The 24080-nt window shown below is 46.4% G+C and overlaps 1 protein-coding gene across 1 annotated transcript in view; it reads left to right on the top strand.

The window, feature by feature from the left end:
- The window catches only part of EFCAB8 (EF-hand calcium binding domain 8), a gene marked incomplete at both ends in the record, with an annotated part of 50252 nt that extends 26390 nt beyond the window's left edge, over positions 1-23862 (top strand). Inside the window, 14 exons of the mRNA XM_080813597.1 lie at positions 318-455; positions 915-1028; positions 1402-1629; positions 2351-2421; positions 3168-3372; positions 4249-4461; positions 5545-5673; positions 7374-7595; positions 8128-8265; positions 15650-15818; positions 20890-21022; positions 22142-22346; positions 22432-22530; positions 23446-23862. Coding sequence (XP_080669723.1) covers positions 318-455; positions 915-1028; positions 1402-1629; positions 2351-2421; positions 3168-3372; positions 4249-4461; positions 5545-5673; positions 7374-7595; positions 8128-8265; positions 15650-15818; positions 20890-21022; positions 22142-22346; positions 22432-22530; positions 23446-23862 — 2481 coding nt within the window. The remainder of the gene's footprint in view (positions 1-317; positions 456-914; positions 1029-1401; positions 1630-2350; positions 2422-3167; positions 3373-4248; positions 4462-5544; positions 5674-7373; positions 7596-8127; positions 8266-15649; positions 15819-20889; positions 21023-22141; positions 22347-22431; positions 22531-23445) is intronic.
- Between the last annotated feature and the right edge of the window lie 218 nt (positions 23863-24080).

Raw genomic sequence — 24080 nt, 5'->3', positions numbered from 1 at the left:
GGGAGGCTGGTGGGGGAGTTTCTGGGAGTCTGCAGGGGCTCGTGCTGTCTTGCTCAGTCCTCATCCTCACCACTGAGGGGCAGCCGCTCCAGCAAGGTGGAGGCCCTGGGGGAAGGCTCTGGGTTATGGGGGGCGGGGTGAGCCTCAGTTTCCTCGTCTGAGCATAAGATGGCATCTCGGTGGTACCGTTGGCGTCTGTGCAGTAGGTGGTGTGGGAAGTGCTTGCGCCGTGCGCTGTGGGCCCTCCTCATGCCCCAAGGCCTCAGGTACCCACTGCCTCCCCAACGGCCCCCTGCAGCATCTCTCTCCCCCTCCAGAACATCCGCGTGTGGGACATGCTGGAATACATATGCCTCCAGTCCTTCTGCGGGAAGCTTTTTGCCCTGGGGAACTGTCCCATCACCAGCATCTACTTCCACAAGAATGAAGACAGTCTCATCTGTAGCACCTATTCGGTGAGTGCAGGAGGGAGTGAGCCCCCGCTGCTGGGCAGGTGCCGGGAATGCACTCCTTAGACCAGCCCCATCCCTCAGCGAACTGAGGAGGTAGAAGGAGAACAGAGAATGTCAATAGAAAATGCTCAGTGTTGGCATGGAGATGCATGCCAGGAGCTCCTTGGAGCACAGAGAAAGGATCCTTAGCCTGGGGTGGTCAGGGAAGGCTCCTTGGAGGAGGGGACAGCCGATGGAGGCTTTAAGCTTCCCAGGAGTTATGAAGGACATTGGACTCCCAAGGAGAAGATGTGAGAGAGATATCAGCCAGCGGGCTGAGGAGCCAAGGGACCTCGCTGTGCTCAGGTCTGTGTGCAGTCAGGACGTTTGGTGCTGCGATTTATTGGAAGGTTCTCGCTGGGGCCAGTCACTGAGGCAGAGCCCTTATGACAGCCCAGCTGCCTGCCCCCTCCTCACCTACAGATTGGGATCCTCAAAGGGTACTTGGAGACCGAGAGGCCTGGGAAAGCAGGGGAGAAGAGCACGACCTACAGCTCACCCCTGTGTGCCGTCCTCTACAGCAAGATTTTTAAGCAGGTGAGTGGGCTGGAGCCAGGCATTGCTTGGGCTGGCAGGAGTGCCAGGGGCCCTCAGGCAGGACCCAGACCCCCCTGATGTGTCCAAGGCTGTATCCAAGGAGCAGTCAGCACAGCGGCTGGTGGCATGTGGCCCATGGATGGGAAGCAGCCTTGCGGGGGGGCCGGCAGCCTGAGGTGGGGATGGGAGGCCCACCGCTTGGTGGGAGGATCGCCTCACTCCTCTGAGCAGAGGAAGGCCCTGGATACCCATCTTTGCCAGGCCTCTTGGGGAGCTGCGGGGCTGCGCCAGCCCCAGCCATGACAGGCGGGGCCACCCCCAGGAGAGGGGGCGCTGTCCTATCCAGGAGCCCCAGCTCTGTGCTCACCCGCAGGTGGTGAGCGGCTGCCTGAGCAGCCTGGTGAGTGTGTGGGAGGTGGCGACAGGCCGGCGGACCATGCAGTTCTCCGTGACGGGCGACGAGCAGATGGAGATGACCACCATGTGCCTGGACGAGTCCGAGCGCTGCCTGCTCACAGGTTTGCGTGACGGAACCATAAAGATGTGGAACTACACCACTGGTGAATGCCTGCTGGTCTTCCCCAACCCGGACCATCTGGAGGTCAGTCCACTCTGTCAATCAGGGCCAGGGGTGCTACGGGAGCCACGAAGCACAGTGCTCCTGACCCTGGGGTGCCCTGGGTTTAAGCCCCCCTTTAAGGCTATGCCCATCGATGGTCCACCTTCATGCCTCCCTGAGCCTGTGGGTCCTGGCCTGCCAAGTGAAGCTGGGTAAGACTGCCTGTCCTTAATGAACACTCTGCAAGTGCCAGCTACTCTCGTTGGGTTTGTGAGCACGCCTTACCCGAGTCTGGGTCCGAGAGCTCCGCACGGCACTTCTAGCAAGAGGGCTGGTGAGCCCCAGGCTCACTCCGGCTCCGGAAATATCTGCCGGCATTCTAGAGACAGTGTGTGGGTGTGGCACAGAGCAAAGCCGGCAGTCCCATTTGGGGACCTGAGCCCATGACTCACTCTTAGGAAAGTCCTAGAACCAGCTCAGCGGGAGCCCTTGGCTGAGTAGCCAGGGGTCTGGTCCAGAGCCTATCACTCCGTTATGTGACCCTCCCAAGTATCCCTCTGTTGAGTGGACGTGGATCCCTACCCCCTCTACCTGCTCCAAGTCTATCAAATGGGCTAATGTGATGTAAGAGCATTCTGAAAAATATACGGTCATACTGCCTCTAGGGGATGCTTATTGTCATGGAGAGCTTTGTCTCCTTGCTTGGCCCAGGGCCACTCTCTCCGAGGCGCCTTAGAGCTCTGTTTACTTTCCTCTTCCACAGATTAGTGGGATTGTCCACATGAACAGAGCGTTCTACGTGACCGGGTGGAGTAAGAGAATCACTTGTTTCATGTGAGTAGCAAGGGTGTGTGTGAGCAGCCAAGGGCCGCTGACTGTTCTCTCTACTTCGGCTGGGTTCCCCCATTCCTAGCTCCACTAGTGGTTGGAAGACCAGCCAGAAATTCGTGGTGGGTAATGTCCAGTGCTTCCTCTGCTTATCTACCCATTTGTGCTACGAGCTTGCGATGGGTATAACCAAGAATGATGGTGTCTCCGCCCTCCTAGCGGGATGCAGATGCTAATCAAAGAACTTCATGTATAATGATAAAGTCTGTTGAGTGCCGTGAGGAAAAAAAGTAGAGGTTTCTGTGGGGAGGGGATGGAACTCTGATTTAGTCTCGGGGCGGTCAGGAAAGGCTCACGTGAGGTTGTTGTGGATGGAGTGGGATCTACTCAGTGAAGACGCAAAGGGCTTGGGGTGGGAGGAACATTCCAGACAGAGGGAACAGAATGTGCAAGGCCTCTTCCTTTCCAGAGGGCCTTTCCAGGGCCATGGCTCCCTTCTTTAATCCTCACTCAGATGTCCGAAGGGAGTAGTTTGTCAGCTGCATTTCTGTAAAGCCCTGAGGACAGGGCGTTGGTAGTAGGTACGTAGTAGGTGCTTGGTAAATGAGGTGGGCGGGGCAGAGCTTCAACCTGAGGGCCCTCTTCCGAGTTGCCTCCCGGACTCTCAAGGCCCCGGTGTTTCCCACCCACGTAAGTAAGTAAGCGCAGTAAGACCGAGCTGTCCGCCCTCCCGCCTCTGGCCCTGTGCGCAGGCCCCACAAGACCAAGCCGGTGCTCACGTGCTACCGCTGGCAGAACTTCCACAAGGAGGACGTTCTGAGCATGGCCAAGTACCAGAACCAGTTCCTGGGGACCTCTTCCTACAACGGGGACATCCTCTTCTGGAACGTCAACCTGTTCAAGCCCATCCTCAATTTCAACGCCTCTCTGAGCCCCTTGCCTCTGCTGCCCAGGAAGGTATTGTTGACAGGAGCACCCCCCATCCCCCTGCCTCTCTCTTGGCAGTGGGTTAGAATCAGCTGGAGGGCCGGGGCTGGGGGTGGGGTAGGAAGCACCCCTGGAAAGGACAGGGGACGTGACGACTTCTTTTGGAGGAGGTTGGGAGCTAGGTAGGTGGGTGCTAGTTTCTAGAATTTTTCTCATTTGACAGACAAGGAAACTGAGGCACAGAGAGGTTAAGCATCTTGCCTGAGGTTGCACAGCCCAGAAGTGATCGGTCCAGACCCAGGTGGTCTGACTGCAGAGCCTGTGGCTCTGGTCCTGTTCTATCTAGTGGATGACTCCCCCCTGGAAGGCATTTCCCATCTCATTCCTCACCGTTATGTGTTCCCAGTCCAGGCTCACCGGGCTCGTGGGATGGACTGTGGAGACCCATCCCGTCTCTGAATTAACACTATTTTTGCAGATGGAAGCTGAAAGGGGCCTTCGGGATCACCTCACCCAGTCATTTCCCACACATGTTGGGGAGAGACTCTCAGAGGCTATTGCAGTGGCTTCTCCTAGAGCAGTTTTTATCTGTTTTATACTCTGGAACTTCCCTTAAGATTAAAACCAACCTCACAAATATTTGGAAAACACTGTCCATTTCACTGATAGGGAGACTGAGTCCCTCACAGGAGCAGCGCCGCGCCTGCAGGAACTCAGGGCATTCCTGGTTGGCTCCGGGACAGGGTTATGAACTCTGGTTTGATGTTTCTAAGGGTACTCAGTTTCTATGGAGTAAGGCCTGGGGCACCTGGAGGGCCCTTGGGTATTGGCCTCGGGCCAAGGAGGCCCTACATGTCCCTCTGGGGGCACTGCAGTGTCAGCGGGGTGGGTGTCTCCCCGGCACAGGTGCAAGAGGTGGACAATTTCCTGGCCGAGGGCCTCCGGTCCAGCAAGTCCTGCATGGAGCACCAGCAGTGGGCATACAAGCCGCCAGCATGGCCCCCAGGCCCCAGAGCCAGGGCCACAACCAGTACCAACCTTCAGCGGAACCTCATGTCGGCCCCCCCAGTGATGAAGCGCCCCAGAGACAAGCAGCCAGAGAGGCCCTTGCCCCCGCAGGTGGGAGCGGGAGCTGAGCCCTGGTGGCTGCCCTTACTCCCTGGCCCCCAAGGGGCCTGTCATGTGTTCGTGTTCTCATATGAGCCCCTTTTTCCAGAGTACCTTTACGTCCATCAGCTCCCCTCCCTGGTTAGATTCACCTGATTCCACCCCCCGCCCCCACCACTCTGCTTCCTCCAGTCTGGGCAGGCTCCCTTCCTACAGTCTACAAACTTGGGGAGGGGGGTGGACCCAGAGGGAAAACAACCCAGAGAACCTAGACGCCCAGGCTAGTTCCCCGGGTTACTTTCTCAGTCTTCCAGTGAGTTTAACCTGGCAGAGATGAGCCACTGGGGCTCATCTCCTCACCTCCCTGGAGATCAGGCTGGTTCCCTGCTCCCCTGAGCCCTCATCTCTGCCCCAGGATTAACCCTTCCAGCCTTGACTGATGGTCTCATGTTGAGGGGAGGAGGGAGCTGGAGTGGGGGGTTTGGCCTCCTACTTCCCGCAGTGAAGACAATATCTTGTGTGGGGCTTGGGGAGCCCAGCAGATGGCTTCAGCAATTGAAGCCTGATTCCTGTTCCTGGGAATTGAGGCTTGAAAGAGAAACCCCACCTTGTGCAAACACATGACACTTGTTGGGCACAGGCAATGCAGACTGGGTCCCCCATGGCTGCTCAGACGGGTTCAGGTGTAAGATGTGCACACTGCGCATTATTATAGGATGTTCAGACCACCTCTGGGGTAGCCGGCGGCATCACTGTGTTCTCATCTTCTGGAGCAATGGCCGTACATGCCCTAGTCCTCACCTTTGGCCCGGGGTCTCTTCCAGGACAAAGTGGGGGGGGGGTGGTTTCCCCAAAGGCAAACTCAAGTCTCTGTCCTGAGAGCAGAAGCTGCTGGTTTAAAATAGAGACTCCCCAGCGCTGGAATGCCTTTACTGCAGGATCCCTCCGACACCCAGCTGTTCCTTTCACAGGACTGTGGATTGACAGAGGGGGGCTGGGCAGGTCATACTTTTGGCATCTGCCTCTGGTCTCTGTCTCCCCACTGGGTAGGGTGACCCTCCCATGATGAGCTGGCGGGCCCATTGTTCTTTCCAGAAACCTGTCCACTCTGGAAGCCCCAAGATGTTAAGAATACCCCACGGCAAACAGTCAATCTTCAGAGATGCTCAAAGAGGGGAATTCCAGAAGAAGATACTGCTGCAATCCAGTGCATCGGTGGAGAAGGTGGGCCACACTCGGGCAGGGTCTGGGCTGTGAGCTGGTGTGAACAGTAGGGATGGGCTGGAAAAGGCACGGCCCACAAGCCTAGGGGGCCAGCCTGGCTCTCCCCAGGACCTGGAGAGGCGTCATGCAGGTGAAGTTACCACTCAGGATTCTGGCTTCAGGGCTACTCTGAGGGGGGAAGCTCCTTGGGTGTGCATGGGGCATTGTCGGAGGGCCCCTTCTGGTTGATGGGCTGGACTGGGAGGTAGGAGAAGCAGCATTGCCAGAACCTACTGTTAAAATGCTCTTCTGTGCTCTGGTAGGGTATTTTGTACAACAGGGGAGTAGGGATTGGGTCATCTCTGTTACTCTCCCTTCCTCTTGCACCTCTCTCCTTTCTGACCCTGGATGCCCTTCACTGTATTGTCACCACTAGATGAAGTGGCTCTCAGGCCCCTTGTAGCTTCAATCTGCAAAGATACAATAATTCAGAGACGGTGTTCCCTAAGTCCCTACCAGGGGCCCAGTGAAAATCCACATCGCAGTTGTGTGAGGGTGTGGTGGGACTGGCCCCTTCCCCAGCTCCAGGGCACCAAGGATTTAGGAATCGGGGAGCAGCACCCTGCAGAGCTGGGTCCTGCCTGGGGATGGGGGAGTTGTGGAGAGGTGAGAGCGGCTGGACAGTCTCTCCTCCAGGTTCTGAATGTGCTTTCTTCTCTTTTAAAAAAATGACTTAGGGGCTCCTGTCTGGATCAGTAGGTAGAGCATGTAACTCTTGATCTTGGGTTGTTAGTTAGAGTCCCATGTTGGGTGTAGAGATTACTTTAAAGAAAAAAGCCTTTAAAAAACTTTTAAAAGTCGTCATGCTAGCTGGTTAAAAAAAGGAAAAAGAGAAGTGTGTGTAAAGCAAAATATAAAGGCCCCTTGTGTCTTACTCCCTCCACCCCACCCAGTAGTAGAAGCCACAGGCACTGCTAGTGAATTGGCAGACTGGGTTAGCCTTTATCTTTCTTATTTTTAGACCAGTGGTGTCAAATCATAGCTATGTCCTACCATTTACTTTTTAAAAATTTAACTATATGGCATGGGTATATTTTCATATCAGTAATTTAGAGAAATCTTATTCTTTTGTTAACTCATCTGATTCTTTGGAATAATTGCATAGCGCCCCATAGTTTGGAGGGATCACAAACAATTAAGCCAGTCTTCTCTTAATAGACATGCGTTGAACGTCCCTGTACCTGTGCTTCTGGGTGCCTGTGTAAGTTCACTGAAAGGATGGGTTCCTGGAAGCAGTTGCCCCGGAGAGCCCATCCCTTTCAGCCTCTGAGTCTGACCCAAGTAGATGACTCAAAGCCTGACCTTTGACTGTGACCGATATCATGAGAGGCTGCTTGACCAACTGAGCCTTGAATGTCTTCTTCAATACACATTCACTGATCATGTACCATGTGTCAGGCACCATTGTAGTTGCCGAGGATAAAAGAGCAGAAAAAAAAAAAAAGACCCAAATGCCCGGTGCACACGGAGCTCACAGGGCACCGAAGTGTTCCTCGTTACCAGCTAGGCAGCAGGGGTAGACAGTCACCATTCTGGCTGGGCATCTGGGAAACGGGGTGAGGCAGAGTGGGGGCGGAGACTTGCCCAGGCCCCTCAGCACCTCATGACTGTGGCCGGGGTGAGTCCCAGCATCTCTGAGCGGGCCCGCCTGTCTCGCACAGATTATCTTCCTGCAGACCAGGCCTCGGCAGCCCCACATAGCCGCCCTGCTGAGCAGCTGCATCGATGGCCTCATCTATGCCTGGTCCACGCATGGGGCTGGTGGCCTGCTGGGGAAGTTCCCTGTGGACTGCCTGAGCCAGGAGGATGTGGTTGTGGGTGCCATGGCCACGGACGAGAAGGACTGGATCCTTGTCACAGGGGACTGCACAGGATACATCAAGGTGAGGAAGGACTGGCTGGGCAAACTCCAGCCACCTCTTTGCCATGTGTGGCACTCGCCTAGTCTCTCCTCCCTCTGGGTACTGGTTTCGTTTGTAAAACAGTGGGCAGGAGAAGTCCTCTTCTGCTCTGGTGCACCCAGGAAGTGAGTGAGGACGTGGCTCCAGTGGGCCTTCCATTGAAGCCTCCCCCAGTGGGTCCCTTCTGTCCCCCCATTGGTCCTTCCTGCCACTCCCTCACCCCCAGCTGTGCAGCTGTCTGATCCCCTGTCTCAGGAGCTGATTTCATGCTTTGTGGTGAGATGTGAGGCCAGAGTGGCTTGTCCTGGAGCCTGTCATACCCTCTCTGCATGCCAGCTAAGGGGTCTGGCCTAGAAGATCCCTAGAGCCCCTTCTGACCCTGAGGGTCTGGGTATCTCAGAGGGGTGAGTGCTCACACCTCAGAGTGAAGAGAAGAAGTCTGGGAGGGCTTCACAGGGTAAGTTGGTGTTGGTGTCAAGTGGTGCTGGGCCGCTAACCCACATTTTGTGCCTAGATCTGGGACATCAAGGATTACTGCATGTTCACTGATAAGTGGTCACCTCAACCCAGCGGAACAAACAAGTTCCAGTTCTTAATTCCTGAACAGGTCCAGGTCAACCTCCCACACCACATCCTCTTGGAGGAGAAGGAGGTAGGAAGATTACTGGGAGAATTTGAACCACACTAATGAGCTGGTGCCACGGTTCTCTTACTGAGATTCTGAGTCTTTCATGTTTCTTGTTCAAGGTAGTCTGGTTGATGTAGAAAACATTTGTTAGCTAGAAATCACCATTACCCAGAAAAACCCAAGTCTACACACACCAAATATACCCACAGGCATACACAGGCACATGAGCACACATGCTCACACACACACACACACACACACACACACACACACACACACCACTTCCATGGGCTTTAATCTTTGCAATGAGGTCCCTGGGGTCATGAATTCTTTTTAAAATAATGAAAATACTTGGGGGCAGCTGGCTGGCTCAGTCAGGAGAGCATGTACCTCTTGATCTCAGGGTTGTAAGTTTGAGTCCAATGTTAGGCATAGAGATTACTTAAAAATAAAATCTTTAAAAAAATAATGAAAATATCTATGTATTTTCTTGAGTAGGTAATATATTTACATAGTTCAAAAATCACTTGATATTAGCCTAATGATTAATGAAGTTGAGCACCTTTTCCTTAGTTATCGGGAAAATGCAAATTAAAATCACAATGGGATCCCACTACACATCCACCAGAATGACTAAAATGAAATGTTTAGCAATACCAAATGTTGGCAAGGATGTAGGTCAACTAAAATCTCTATTGCTCGCAGGAATGTAGATTGGTATAATCACTTTGGGGAACCATTTGGCAGTAATTACTAGAACGGGATATATGTCTACACTATGATCCAGCGGTTCCACTCCTAGGTTTATACCCAAGAGAAGCCTATGCTCTAAAAGATAATGAATAAAAACATGGATAGAATTACCATTTGTATTAACTCTACATATGAAACAAACCAAATGTCAATCAACCTAGACCGGAAAAATAAATTGCACTCTACACACCGTACAGAATAATATCGGGCATCAGAAATGAATGGTTTTCAACTATTTATGACAAAGTGGGTAATTATTTGAACAATGTAAGTGAAAGAAGTTAGACACTAAGAGAGTATATATATTATAAGTATTATAGTTCCATCTATAAAAGTATAAAAACAGACAAAGCAAAGGTATCCTTTTATAAGTGATTATCTTTATGAGGGGCATGGAGTGGTTGGAAGGAGTCATGAGGGGGCTTTGGAGGCTGCTCTGTTTCATGATTTGGGTCTGGCCATGCATTTGTGGTCAGCTTGTAAAAATGGATACAGTGGCACATTTATGACATGTACACTTTTCTATATGTACGTTATACACCAACGAGGATTTAAAAACTCACGGAGTGGTAAAGGCTTATAGTGAGGATTCTTAGTCCTACTCCTGTTCTCCCCCTGCCAAAACCAGTTCTTCTTGTTTCACTTTTATTGATTTTTGGTGATTCTTCCAGGATTTATTTATTCAAACACAAAAGTGTAAAGTTCTTTCCTCATTATTTTTACATGAAGGTAGCATGCCATACACACTGGTGTTGACCTTGCTTTTTCTTTTTCTTTTTAAGAGATTTTATTTATTTATTTGGCAGAGAGAGAGACAGTGAGAGAGGGAACACAAGCAGGGGGAGTGGGAGAGGGAGAAGCAGGCTTCCTGCTAAGCAGGAAGCCCGATGAGGGGCTCAATCCCAGGATCCCGGGATCCTGACTTGAGCTGAAGGCAGATGCTAATGACTGAGCCACCCAGGCACCCCTCACCTTGCTTTTCTTATTCCATTATATATCTTGGAGATCTTGTATATGAATACATTATTCTTTATAGCTGAGCAGTAAGCTATAGGTTATATTAATGACATAATTCCCTTTGAAAGGAAATTGAGGTTGTTTTCAGTCTTTTGTTCTTAAGCACAAGTGATTAGTGAATGTTGTTTCATATTTATGAAAAATGTGTCTGAAGGATAAATTCCTGGAAGTGGGATTTCTAGGTCAAGGGGTTGTATGCATTTGCGGTTCTGATAGCCATCTTGCAGTCATTGGTACCTTTTGCATCTCTGCACAAAAATATTAGGTCTAGTCTAGTTTTAGTAAGAAGACAATTTCACTGCATTCAGATTTGTTGGGAATCAGCCACCCATGGGTTCAACAGATGAGGAATCTGTAATGTTAATGCAATCATTATAATAACAACAATAAATGCCATTTTTAAAAAAGATTTTATTTTATTTTTTTTGACAGAGAGAACACAAGAAGGGGGAGTGGCAGGCAGAGGGAGAGGGAGAAAATTGCTCCCCATGGAGCAAGGACCCCGATATGAGGCTCAGTTCCAGGACCCTGGGATCATAACCTGAGCTGAAGGCAGATGCTTAACCGACTGAGCCACCCAGATGCCCCAAGTCTCATTAATTTTTTAGAAAGGATTTTATTTATTTTAGAGAGAAAGAGGATGAGCAGAGGGGAAGGAAAGGGCAGAGGGATAAGGAGAAACAAACTCGCTACTAAGCAAGGAGGCCAACACGGGTCTCGATCCCAGGACCCTGAGATCATGACCTGAGCCGAAGGCAGCCACTTAACTGACTGAGCCACCCAGGTGCCCCAATAAGTGTCATTTATTTACTGCTTACCGTGTTTCAAGAATTGTGATAAGTGCTTTTATGCATTCTCTCGTTGACTCTCTATGATAGCTCTGTGAGGGAGATGTTATTTTTAGATGAGGAAGGTAAAACTGAAGAACTGGAGGGACGTGTCTTAAGTTCACACAACTGCCAATGTTGGATCTGGCAGTAAACCCAAGTCTGTCTAACTCCAGAACCTGTGTTCCTGACCATGTTATAATCATATATTTTAAACAAATTGGGATTATATTGCATGTAACTAGAATTTCCAATATTATCAAACATTCTTAAAGATCAGACTTTCTAATGATTAAGTCATATTTGCTTTATAGAGGTACAATCATTTATTTAACTTATTATCAGACAGTAGATAGGTTTTTAATTTTTCAGTATCAAAAAAGTGAAAGAAAATGGATAAATTCTTAGATATGAGCTACCAGAGTGGGTTCAAAAAGAAATAAGAAATCTAAAGAAATAGAAAATTTGAATATTGCAAGTAAGGAGATTGAATTAGCAGTAAAACTTCCCACAAAGAAAATCCCAGGTACAGATGACTTTACTGGTGAATTCTACTAAATAATTAAGGAGGAATTAATGTCAGTTCTTCAAGAATTCTTGCCAGTTTTCTATGTGGCCAATATTATCTTGATACTATAAGGACATCCTAAGAAAATACAAGTACATCTCTTGTGAATATAGATGCAAATATCATCAATAAAACAAAATATTAAATCCAGAAACTTATGAAAAGCATTATATATCATGACCAAGTGAGACTTCCCAAGAATTCAAGGTTGGTTTAATATCCAAAATCAGTTAATGTAATATACCATATTACATGAATAAGAACAAAAGACACATAATCATCTCAATAGATGCAGAAACAGCATTTGAGAAAATCCAACACCCTTTCCTGATAAATATGCCAATCAACAAGGAGTAGAAGGGAACTTCCTCAGCCTGATAAAGTCCATCTGCAAAAAGCAGGTACTATCATATTTAATGGTGAAAGATTAAACGTTTTCCTCCTAAGATCAGGAAGAAGATGAGGATGTCTGCTCTTGCCACTTTTACTAATGTTGTACCAGAAGGGCAAGTAGGCAAGAAAATGAAATAAAAGGCATCCAGCTTATAATAGCATCAAAAAGAATAAAGTATTAAAGAATGAATTTAGTAGTGTAAAACTTGTATTATGAAAACCTCAAAACACTGTTGAAAAAAATTGAAGACAACCTAAATAAATGGAAAAATCTCCCATGTTCATGGATTGGAAGATTTAATCTTATTAATATAACAGTATTTGCCAAATTAATTCAATGTAATCTATCAAAATCCAAGCTTTTTATTTTACAGAAATTGACAAACTGACTCTAAGATGGAGGGCTCCTGGGTGGCTCAGTGGGTTAAGCCTCTGCCTTCAGCTCAGGTCATGATCTCAGGGTCCTGGGATCAAGCCCCGCACTGGGCTCTCTGCTCAACAGGGAGCCTCCTTCCCCCTCTCTCTCTGCTTGCCTCTCTGCCTACTTGTGATTTCTCTTTCTGTCAAATAAATAAATAAAATCTTTAAAAATGAATGAATGAATGAATGAATGAATAAATAAGTAAAATTCAGATGGAAATACAAGTGACCTAGAATAGTTCAAAAATCTTGAGAATGAACAGAGTTGGAAAAGTCACACTTCACAACTTCAAAACTTACTCTGAAGCTGCGGTTAAAATAGTGTGGTACTAGCATTAGGGTAGACATATATGCCAATGAAATAGAATTAAAAGGGAAAAATAAACTCATAGTCAATTGATTTTTGGCAGAGGTGCCAAAACGATCAAATGGAGGAAAGGATAGTCTTTTTAAACAAATGGTGCTGGGAAGACTGGATATCCACATCAGAAGAATGAACATCTAACAGAGAAGAACATACTTCACAACATACGGAAAAATTAACTTCAGTGGTTATGGACCTAAATGGAAGTTAAAATTATAAGACTCTTAGAAGAAAGCATAGAGAGAAATCTGCATGACTCTGGGTTAGACAATATTTCTTAAATATGATACAAAATCACAAACAACAAAAGGAACAAAGAAAGTGAATATTGTCAAATTTAAGAACTTTCAGCCTGCAAAAGACACCATTAAGAAAGGGGAAAGGTGACATATAGAATAGAAGAAAAATATTTGCAAATCATCTATATGATAAGAAACTAGTATCCAGACTATTCAAAGAATTCCTTCACATTGACAATAAAAAGACAATTAACCCAATTAAAAATGGGCAAAGGATCTACATAGACATTTCTTCAAGGAGATACAAATCACCAATAAGTATATGAAATGATGCTAAGCATCATTAGGAAGTAGGGAAATTCCTATCAAAACAATAACGCAATCCCACTTCCCACTCATTAGGATGGCTGTGGATAAGAAGAGTTGGGTGTAGATAATAATATAGATAATAAAAGGTAAATTGGAACTCCCAAACATTGCTGGTAAGAACATAAGGCGGTACAGCCACTTTGGAAAACAGTTTAACAGTTTCTCAGAAAGTTAAACGTGGAGTTACCATAGGACCCAACAATACACCCAAGAGAAATGAAGTCATTTCTGCACAAAATCTTATATATGGGTGTTTATAGCAGCATTTGTTATAATAGCCAAGAAGTGAAAACAGCCCCCATGTCCACAATGGATGAATGCATAAGTAATGAAGTACTGATACACACTATAATACCACGTGACTTGAAAACATGCTAAGTGAAAGAAGCCAGTCACAAAAGACCACATACTGTCTGATTCCACTTACATCAAGTGTGGGACGATGAAATGACCTAAAATTGATCATAATGGTGGTTGCAAACTCTGTGAATATACTAAAAACCACCAAAGCAAACCCTTTAAATGGGTAAATTGTATGTGAGTTATATTTCAATAAGGTTTTATTTAAAAGCTATAAAAATGATAGAGCAATTTTTCTTTTTCACAAATCTTTTTGTTGTTTGTAGTTGTTTACCTGTACATCTGGTAGTTTATCTCATGGAAATAGTATCTAAAACAACATAAATCTTTCCAAAGCCTTTACTATGTACTGCAAACTGCACTCTGGAAAGTTTATAGAGTTTTGTACTTCTAATATTTTGCTTTATCCTTGCCAGCATGAAGTATTTATTATTAGCGGTATTCATCTGAGTGAGGGTTCCTTGGGTTGATAGAGTGCCTTGCTTATAGAAGGCATTAAATAAGTAAATGTTTGAAGTGAAAAAAAAAAACTTTTGGCTGATTTTTAGATGTACATGGTTTCCTTTGATTTTATTTATTTATTTTTATTTTTATTTATTTTTTTAAAAGATTTTGTTTATTTATTTGACACAGAGAGAGAGAGAGAGAGAACGCACAAGTAGGCAGAGCAGCAGGCAGAGGAAAAGGGAGAAGCAGGCTCTCCACTGAGCAGGGAGCCGGATGTGGGACTTGATCCCAGGACCATGGGATCATGACCTGAGCCAAAGGCAGCCACTTAACTGACTGAGCCACCCAGGCACCCATTTCCTTTGATTTTAATGAAGATATCTTTGCTTATTAGTGATGTTGACATCTTATTTTATTGACCATGTATAGTTTTGTGAATTGTCTCTTCATGCCCTCTCTCCATTCTTCTATTGTGGTAACCATCTTTTGTAAATGATCTATAATCATTTTTTTTCTATAATCATTTTTAAACTTACTAAAATATTAACTTATTATCTGTCATACGTATTGCCAGTATTTCCCCCTGATTGGTCATTTGCCTTTTAATTTTATTTATGACGATTTTAAAATGACAATTTATGGAGGCTCAAGTCAGTTTTTCTTCCCATTGTGGTATTTCCCATTGTCAATCACTTTCTTAATCAGAGATAAGCTAAATACTCACTCATATTTTCTTTTAGATATTTTACAGTTTCATTAAAAATAATTCTTTGACCCTTTTAGTGTTTCTTTAGTTGTTTTTTTAAATTTCAAAAAAAATTTTGTAGGCTCCAGGCCCAACATGGGGCTCAAACTCCCAACCCTGAGATCAAGAGTTGCAAGGTCTGCCAGCTGAACCAGCCAGGTGCTCAGGGGTTTCTTTAGTCATAAGAAACACAACGATTGAAATTTCCCTTGATAGTTTACCAGGTATTCCATCACTGCTTATGGGTCTTGCTCTCTATTACCACAAATTTTCCTGGCACTCTTACACATAGATATTTTATATAAATGTATGTTTGTTTCTGAGCTTTCTATCATCTCCCATTGTTCTGTTTCAAGTTTTTATGTTGTGACTTAACATATTCAAATATGGTAACAATATATCCCCCTTCAATATTGTTTTATTTAGGACAGCCGTGGTTATTTTTGCTCATTTTCCAGTTAAGTAGAGTTCATCCTTTCATAGTGTAATGTGATCCAACACTCCCTTGCTCACCCTGTTCTATTCCCAGTGCCCCACTGAATAATTTTAGAAGAAGACCGGGTTCTTGTCCGAGCCTCACCACTTTCTAGCTATGTGGCTGTGGGCTCACTTCTCTCCTCTGTGAAATGGTGAGACTCACACATCCTGTAAGGTTGTTATAATGTTCAAATGGAATGATCTGTAGATGCAGCTGGTAAGCAACATAGCAATAGGCAAATGCTTTTTTATGATATTTACCAAAGGGACCAGTGGGCCCAGAGAAGTGCCAGGACTTACCTAAGTTAATGTGGGAACATGTCTAGAACTAGAACCTTGGGACATGGGCCAGGGGACTGTGTCCTAGGATCCTTCCAGAGTGCTCTACTGCCTCCAGTATAAGTAGTTCTCCTGTACTGTCCCCTGTAGGTTGTGGCTGGCCAGACCATTTCCCTGGTTCCCCCCAAGCTTCTGAATGCCTGGAAGGGCCATTTGGATAGTGTGGCCGACATCCTGTATGTGGATAGCTTCCAGCTGGTTGTCAGTGGTGGCCAGGACGGTGACGTCAAGGCTTGGAAACTCTCCGGTGACACCATTGGTATGGGTCCTACTGAAGCTCAGCCATGCCACATGGCCCATCATGGCCCTGTCCCTGTTAGAACCTGAGCTGGCATAAACCTTATATCCTGTGGGGTGGGGTTTCAGGCTACAGCAGCTGGCTCTGCCCAGACAGTATCACAGGATGTGAGACTTTCCAATTGTCCATTCAGCAGTCTGCCCATTTATCCATCAACTGTCCATCCCCCACTCTCCTACCCACCCACCCCAAATTATTTGCCCGTGTATATTTTTGCAAAGCATATATCTGAGAAGGCACATTCCTTTCTCTTTTTAAAAATAAACTTACTTGTTAAGATATAACATACATAAAGAAAAGCACACAAACCAAAAGGGTTCAGCTTGTGAATTTTCAGAAAGTAAATATATACCCATATAGCTATCACATAAAGAGCATCTTATGCTTTCTTTTTTAAAAAAATTATTTATTTGACAGACAGAGATCACAAGTAGGCAGAGAGAGAGAGAGGTAAGCAGGCTCCCTGCTGATCAGAAAGCCCGATGCAGGACCTGATCACAGGACCCTAAGATCATGAACCGAACCAAAGGCAGAGGCCCAACCCACTGAGCCACCCAAGTGCCCCGCATCTTATGCTTCTTAAGCTTTCTACTTGCATGGTCTATCTCTCAGCTCTTCTGCCCAGCCCCCAGTCTTCATTGTATGGCCACCATATACCCTGCAAAGGCCTGAGGGAAAGAGTTGGTGGGTAGCTGCATACGCGCCCTGTGGCCGGAACATCCTGGGTTATAATCTGTCATGTCGTGCGAGGCTTGGTAAAATTTCACAAAGGACTCATCTGGATTCTCCTCCTCCACGGAGGGCTCATCTTCCTCTCATTACTCTGCCAGGATTGGAAGCAGCCTTGGTCTCTTATCTCTTACCAAAGGTTTATTCCTTTTAGAATTAGTTTCCTTCAGTTTCCTTGCATTTTCAGCTCTTACATGTGTAAAAACTTTTTGACTATTTTAAATTTATTGCTGCTCTATGATGAAATTCCTCATCTTCTACTTTATATTCTTGAACATTTTGATTGAAGTTATTTTAAAGTCTGATTAATTCCAGTATCTGTTTCACTTCTGGGTCTGTTTCTATTGCCTATCATTGCTGTTGGTTCCAAACATGACAGAGTAACAAGGACTGGATTTACATTCCCACTTTAAATGACTAAAAGCATGAACAAAATATATATATAACAGTTTCCAGGCATTAGACAGCAGGCATCAAAGAATAATAATTCCTGAGGTATAATTTATAATAAATAAATATACATATATAATAAATATTATACTAACATAATACAAAAGTAGTATTAATTATATATAACATTATATTATATTATATTATACATTTGTAATATAAGTTATATATAATATAGTATAAATAGACGTAACAATATATAATGTACATAAATATTATGAATATATTTCATGTGTTACAAAAGATAGAAGAAAACAGCATATTAAAGAGAGAACTGGAATATGTAAAAAGACCCAAGTTGAAATTAAAAATTAAAAATGACAATGTCTGAGATAAAAATACACTGGATAGGATTAAGAGCAGATTAGATACTACAAAAGAAAAGATTAGTGACTATGAAGACATAGTAATAGAAACCAAAAAAAAGATTGAGTAAGCTGACATTTTAAGTGTACGACAAGATGATTTGTTATATGGGAACATTATGAAATGATTACCACAATCAAGATAATTAATACATCTACACCTCACATAGTTACTATTTTTTTTTTTTTTTTTTTGGTGGTGAGAACACTTAATATCTACTCTCTTAGCAAATTTCAAGTATGCAATATAGTGTTGTTAACTGTAGTTACCATGGGGTTAACCTCATCTTATAATTGGAAGTTTGTATCCCTTGTCTACATGACTTTTCAAGCTATCTCTGTCCTTATACTTAAATACGCCTCTTTTGGGGCACCTGGGTGGCTCAATTGGTTAAGCAACTGCCTCTGGCTCAGGTCATGATCCTGGAGTCCTGGGATCGAGTCCCACATCAGGCTCCCTGCTCAGCATGGAGTCTGCTTCTCCTGCTGACCTCTCTCTTTCCATGCTCTCTCTCTCTCATTCTCTCTCTCTCTCTCAATAAATAAATAAAATCTTTAAAAAAGTACCTCTTTTGAAGAGCATTATATTAAGTCCTATTTTTTCATTCTGACAATCTTTGCCTTTTAATTGGATATTTAGTCCATTCAAATATTAAAGAAATTAGTTATATGGTTTAAGTCTATCATCTTGGTATTTGTTTTCTGTTCTTCGTTCCTTTTTTATTTCTTTTCTGCCTTCTCTTGGATTAATCAAGTATTTAAAACAATTACCTTGTTTTATTCCTTTATTAGCTTTTTAATTGTATATTTTTATAATATTCTTTAGCAGTTACTCTAGAGATTATAATATGCACTCTTGACCTTATACCACTTCTTTTTTTTTTTTTTTTCCCAAGACTTATTTATTTGATAGAGAGAGACAAAAGAGAAAGTACAAGCAGGGAGAGCAGCAGGCAGATGGAGAGGCAGAGCAGGGAACCCTATGTGGTGCTTGATCCCAGGACCCTGGGATCATGACTTGAGCTGAAGTAGACACTTAACCGACTGAGCCACTCAGGCGCCCCAAACTGATACCACTTCTTGTGCAAGAATCTTACTTTCTTCCTCCCACTGCTCCTTCCCTCACTCATGCGCACTCTCTCTCTCTCCCTCTCTCTCTCAAATAAATAAATAAAATCTTAAAAAAAAAGAAAAAAAAGTTGGTTCCTTAACCAGCTACCCAGGCATCCCTGCTAGTGATTAGTTCTTTAAGATTTTTCTTATCTGAAAACATCTTTATTTTGCCTTAAAATGTTAAGACTATTTTACTGGGCATAGAATTATCAGTAGAATTTTATTTTCTTCAGTACTTTAAAAGTACTGAAATACTTTAAAAGTTTTTTTCTATCATCTGTGGTTTCTATATTTTCTTTTGAAAAGTCAGTTGTAAGTTGATACTTTATTTATTTATTAATTTTTTGAGAGAGAGAATATGTGAGTGGGGTTGGGTGGAGAGGGGCAGAGGGAGAGGGAGAGAATCTTAAGCAGAATCCATTTAGGCAGACTCCAACATGGGGCTTGATCTCTTGACCTTGAGATCATGACCTGAGCAGAAATCAAGAATCTGTTGTTTAACCAAATGAGCCACCCAGATGCCCCATAAGTTGATACTTTGAAGGTAATTTTTCTTTTTTCTCTGATTGCTTTTGGCTTTCAGCAGTTTGACTATAATGTGCCTAAGTGTGGCTTCATTTGTGTTCATCCTGCTCGGAGTTCACGGATCTTTTTCAATCTGTAGGTTGCTATTTTTAATCAGTTTTTAAAAATTGTTAAATATTATCTTTTCAGTACTTCTTTGCCCATCCTGTCTCTTCTCCTATTGTGGGGTTCCAGTTACATGTATGTTAGAACATTTGACTGTGCCCCATTTATCTCTCATACTCTGTTCTGTTCTCTCTTTCTTTTTTTGTTTGTTTTATTTTTTTTTTCAATCTCTGCATTCCAGTTATTTTTTGTATATTTTCTGCTGACCTGCCTTCCAATTCATTAATTCTGTCTTCTGTATGCAGCCTGCTATTAAGTCCATTCAGTTATTTCTTCATTTTGTATGTTTTTTAGTTCTCAAATACCCATTTGGTTCTTTCCTATAGTATCCAACTCTTTGTAGAAATTCTCCTTCTTTTCCTTCACTTTGTTCATATTTTCTGTTAATTTATTTAACTATTTACAATAGTTATTTTAAAGTTTTATCTGATAGCTCCAACGTCAGAATTATCTGTGGGTCTGATTCTAATGCCTATTTCTTCCTTTTATTATTGGTTATACTTTTCCCGTCTTTTTACATGTTATATGCATTAAAAAATCCATACCTCCAAAACCCTCCAAATCAAAAACAACACCTCCTACCACCAAAACAAAAACAAAAACTAAAACCAAATCCAAAATGAAACCCAAGACTTTTCTGGACTTTGTATAAAAGCACTACAGAGACTGAAATTGGTATGCTTTTCCTCCTGTGCAATCAGGCACTGAGCTGGATTGAGTCTGGACTGCAGCTTTTGGTAGATTGTTTGCTTCTGTCTTCTGTTGTGAAGTCTGTCTCAAGAGTGAAGTCTGTTTGTGTTGGTTAAAGGGTTCTTCCTCTAGTGAGACTTTGTCTCCCAACAACCTCATTCTGTCTAGCCCAACTTCCAGGCCCTCAGCTTCCCCAGGGCTCAGCAAATGTCCTGTGGAAGACGCAACAACGCATGTGGAACTCCACTAGACTTGATCCATCCTGCTCAGAATCTCAAATGGTTTCTTTTCCTTCCAGAAACTTCCTTTGTTGAAGCAGACCCTGATTCTCCCTCAGCCTATGCCCAGACTCAGAAAATACTCCCAGGGAAGGAAGCAGCCCTCAATTTCAGTTCTTCTTGGAAGGACTCTTCCCTTTCTGTACTTTTAGTTCATCTACTCTTTTTCACTTCTACTGATCTGTGATGACTTCTTAAAATAGGATTTCTTACTATATATTTTTTTAATTTTTTAAAAAAAGTCTGCAGCAGGAGAATGGCCTACCACTAGCTATGCCCTGCCCCAAAGTGGGACTGATGTTTTTCTGTTCTCACTACCTTCTTTCTCCTCCAGCCCTGTTCTTCCCCAGTGCCACCCCCACCTCACATCTGATGGATGCCTGATCATTCTGTGCCATTGCTACTTGATACATGAACCACATAAGCCCAACTGAGGGTCACGGTCATTGCCATAGTGCTCTTTCCATCTCAGCCTACATGTGGGGCAGGATGTTTTGGCCTATGCTCCAAGTATATTCTAGGGCTAGTGTCTGGTTCCTTCAGGTATTTGTTGAGTAGCCAGCATAATGCCTGGCTTGTGGTAAGCACGATGAAGTGCAGGCCAAGGGTAAGGGTTTGCTAGATGACTCTTGAAGGTGGAGGGTAAAGGGCAGAAGGATCAGACGAGGGGGAGGTAGACCAGTTCTTGTTACTGAGACGCGTCTGGTTAAATCACAGGGACGTTTGGCCTGAGTGTTTGGAAAAGGCTGCGGGATATTCAGATGGTTGGTGATCTTGAAGTGAGAAAAAGCTCAGAGGAGGAGGCTGGCTCTGAAGATGCTGCCCAGAAGGCCTTCCGTCCAGAGCTGGAGTGAGTTATCACAGCCCATCTGGTTCTGCTGGCCCAACAAGGAGGATGCTGGGAGCCTTCCCAGGTCCTGGGCAGCCTTGTCTGGGTTGGGTAGTGCGGGCACCTTTGGGGAGGGCCACAGGCTTGGGACCCACAGGCAATTTGGCTGTACAGGTGGCAGCTGTGACCTAGGAGCCCAGCTCAACTGAAAGTTTAGTACAAACCAGCAGAAAATATAAAAAGGCAAGCCCTTCGATGGGCCCCAGCCCTAGAGCCAGGTCCCGATTAGCTGGGGCTGGCTTCCCTGCTGAGGCCATTTCTATGTGGCTAGAGGCCCTGATTCACGGGGCGGGAGTGGGGGGGGGGGTTGTGCTACTTTCCTCTCCAGGTTCCTCCTGCACCCATGTTCCACTCTTAATCCTGACCAAGTCTTAGATAATTTGGGGTCATTCAAAAAAATATTTATTGCAATCCTGCTGAGTGCCAGACTCTGTGCTAGGCTCTAGAAATCCAAAGCAATCCAGACGCAGGTTCTGCCTCAGAGAACTCACAGTCCCCTTGGGGAGATGGACATGCAAATTCATGGCTGCTATTTTATGTGATAAATGAGGTGACTGTTAAGAACAGGAATGGCTCAGAGGACAGTCACCTCATGGGGTGGATCAAGCAAAAAAGCTTCATAGGAGAAGAGATTCTTGGAGTTGGGTTTTGTTATGTAAGTAGTTTTCCAGGCACCCATATGTCCTTGTCGCAACTCTCCTCTTGTCAAGGCATACATCTCTACCGTCCCATGTGGGGTTAGCAAACAAGGCAGAGGCAGGGTTTCCCTGGGAGGGAGAGGGTGTTTAACTATTTCACAAGGGGAGGTCCAGGTAAGGTCAAGATGGGGTATCAGGCCTCCGTGGGGGACAGCACAGGGTGGTAGGAAAGGTCGCAGGACTGTTGGGGGTTAATCTGGGCTTTGCTAACGTTGCCTGGACACTGTTTAATGATGGGCCTGGGCAGTATGGACTCGGGAGAGGGATGAGAAGGTTGGGAGAGGATCGGGCCCAGGAGGGAGAAATTCTCTTGGGGTCCGGGGGAATACTGCCCCACCTTGCGGCATGAGGGCGTCTTATGAAGGAAAGCCCCTTCCATTAGGGAGGAGCGGGCTCTGGCCGAGGCCCTGGTGTACCAGCGGCGGGAACAGGTGGCTCTCATGGCTCTCCTGAATGGGAAAGCCACCAGAGAGGCCGAGGCGTGGGCTAAGTTGCAGAAGATCACCCAGACATCCCCATGGGCCGGAGAGCGCTCCCTGGAAGACATTGAGCGCAGCTGGCTCAAGTGGGAGTCCAAGGGCAAGCAGGTGAGGCTGCGTGGGGGACCCAGGGGCACAGAGGGGCCCGCCATGGCCAGCCCCGAGGCTTCACTCTTGTCCGTGGCTCCCGCAGATGAGCAAAGTTGTGGGAGCAGCGTACAAGCCCAAGGCCCGGTCCCGGAGTCCCCGACTCCTGTCCACCGAAGTGCAGTACGGCTGGATGAAGCACCAGGTGACACAGGGCGGGGCTCGCCCCCTGAGATGCTGGTGCTGGCGGCCTCTGCCAGCAGCAGCAGCCACCTTCCACCCTCCTGTCCACCGGGCCCTCCAGGCCAGGGCAGGGCCACAGGCAGCTCTGGGGTGAGGCTGGTCTGGCTGCGGAGGCCCTGGGTGAGGCCACGGACACGGCTTTAGTCTCTGAGGACACAGCTCATCAGGCCTACGGGAGGAGGTTCTCCTTGGGCCTGGTACTTTTGCTAGACTTCCAAGAATTTCCCAGAGTCTGGCTGTTCCTTTGGTTACTTGTCCACCCCCACACCATGGGCCACTCTAGAGCAGACACGGGAAGGGTCTCCTGGTGCTGGGTAAGGGATGGAGGGAATGGCAGGGTGCTCTGCTTGGGGAAGGGAAAAGGGGGCCGGGGTTTTGCAGGACAGCTTTGAGCCCCATCCTCCCTCTCTCTCAGGCAGACTGCAGCCTCTCCCCGAGGCATCTGCCATACAGCTTCCCCCCTTTGTGGTGGGCACTTGAAGGGAGAGAACCCCTCTGGCCTGGGCAGGGAGAGGGCAGTGCGGAGGGGGGCTGCTCAGCATTCCTGCCTTCTAGAGATGGGCCTCCAAGCGCAGCGTGGGGCGTGCTGACGGGAGAGGTGAGGGCCCCACTCAGGCCCAGCTTGAGGTCTCATTCCGAGATGAGGATAGTCCTGAGCTGAGCACAAAGTGTGGTTGCCAGCCCCAGGACAAGGGCCAGGTGCCAGGCCAGGCCCATGGTGGGCTTGCAGTGCCAGCAGGGTGCGGTTCTCCATGAAAACCACAGTACTCTGGAAACTTCTTTTGTCCAGGAAGACCCCAGGGCCCATCCTTCCTGGGAGCCTGTTCTTGGTCCTGGGTGAACTCCCCAAACTCCCCTGCTCTCTTCACCCCCCCAGATTTCACCTCAGATCTACCAAAGCCTGCACTTCAACAACCTGTCACCCACCCACACACCTGACCTCGGGCTGCACAACATTCTAGAGCACCAGGGCCCGCACATGCACCTGGCGGCCCACTGCAGCCACAAGGACCCGGATCCTGATAGGAACACCAGCTCTTCTGCCACCTCCCTCTCCCCCAGCGACACCCTCCCCGTGACAGCCTCAGGCTCTGGCTTCCTCGAGTTGGCCTTGTCCAGCTCCCCCTACCTCCTGTCCTCTCCCTCAGTCCCAGGCCTGTCCCAGGCATCCAGGTATGTCATGCAGAGGTCGGCGACTCCCATGCCTGTTGCCTCAACCGTCGAACTGCTCTCAAGACCTCTGAAGGTCACCCTTTGTTCCTCCATGAAGAAGAGGTACCACATCCGGTTCTAAGGTGGTCCACCCTTTCTCCAGCCCTCCAGCACAAGGCCCAGGCCCATGGGTGTCCTGTCTGTCCCTGGCTTATTAGCTGCCAGACCCAGAGGATAGAGACCTTTTCCTATTGACTTCCTTCTTCACCAGAGTCCTGGAGAAGAAAATAAATATTTGCAGATATTGGAGTCCCATAGGCCAGGAGGCTGGGCTGGAGTCCCTTGCCCCCTTAAGCCCCA

The sequence above is a fragment of the Martes martes genome, assembly GCF_963455335.1.
Source record: "Martes martes genome assembly, chromosome: 9".
NCBI classification, from domain to species: domain Eukaryota; kingdom Metazoa; phylum Chordata; class Mammalia; order Carnivora; family Mustelidae; genus Martes; species Martes martes.
The sequence above is the reverse complement of the archived record's forward strand: the minus strand, read 5'-3'. Positions and strand labels throughout refer to the sequence as shown.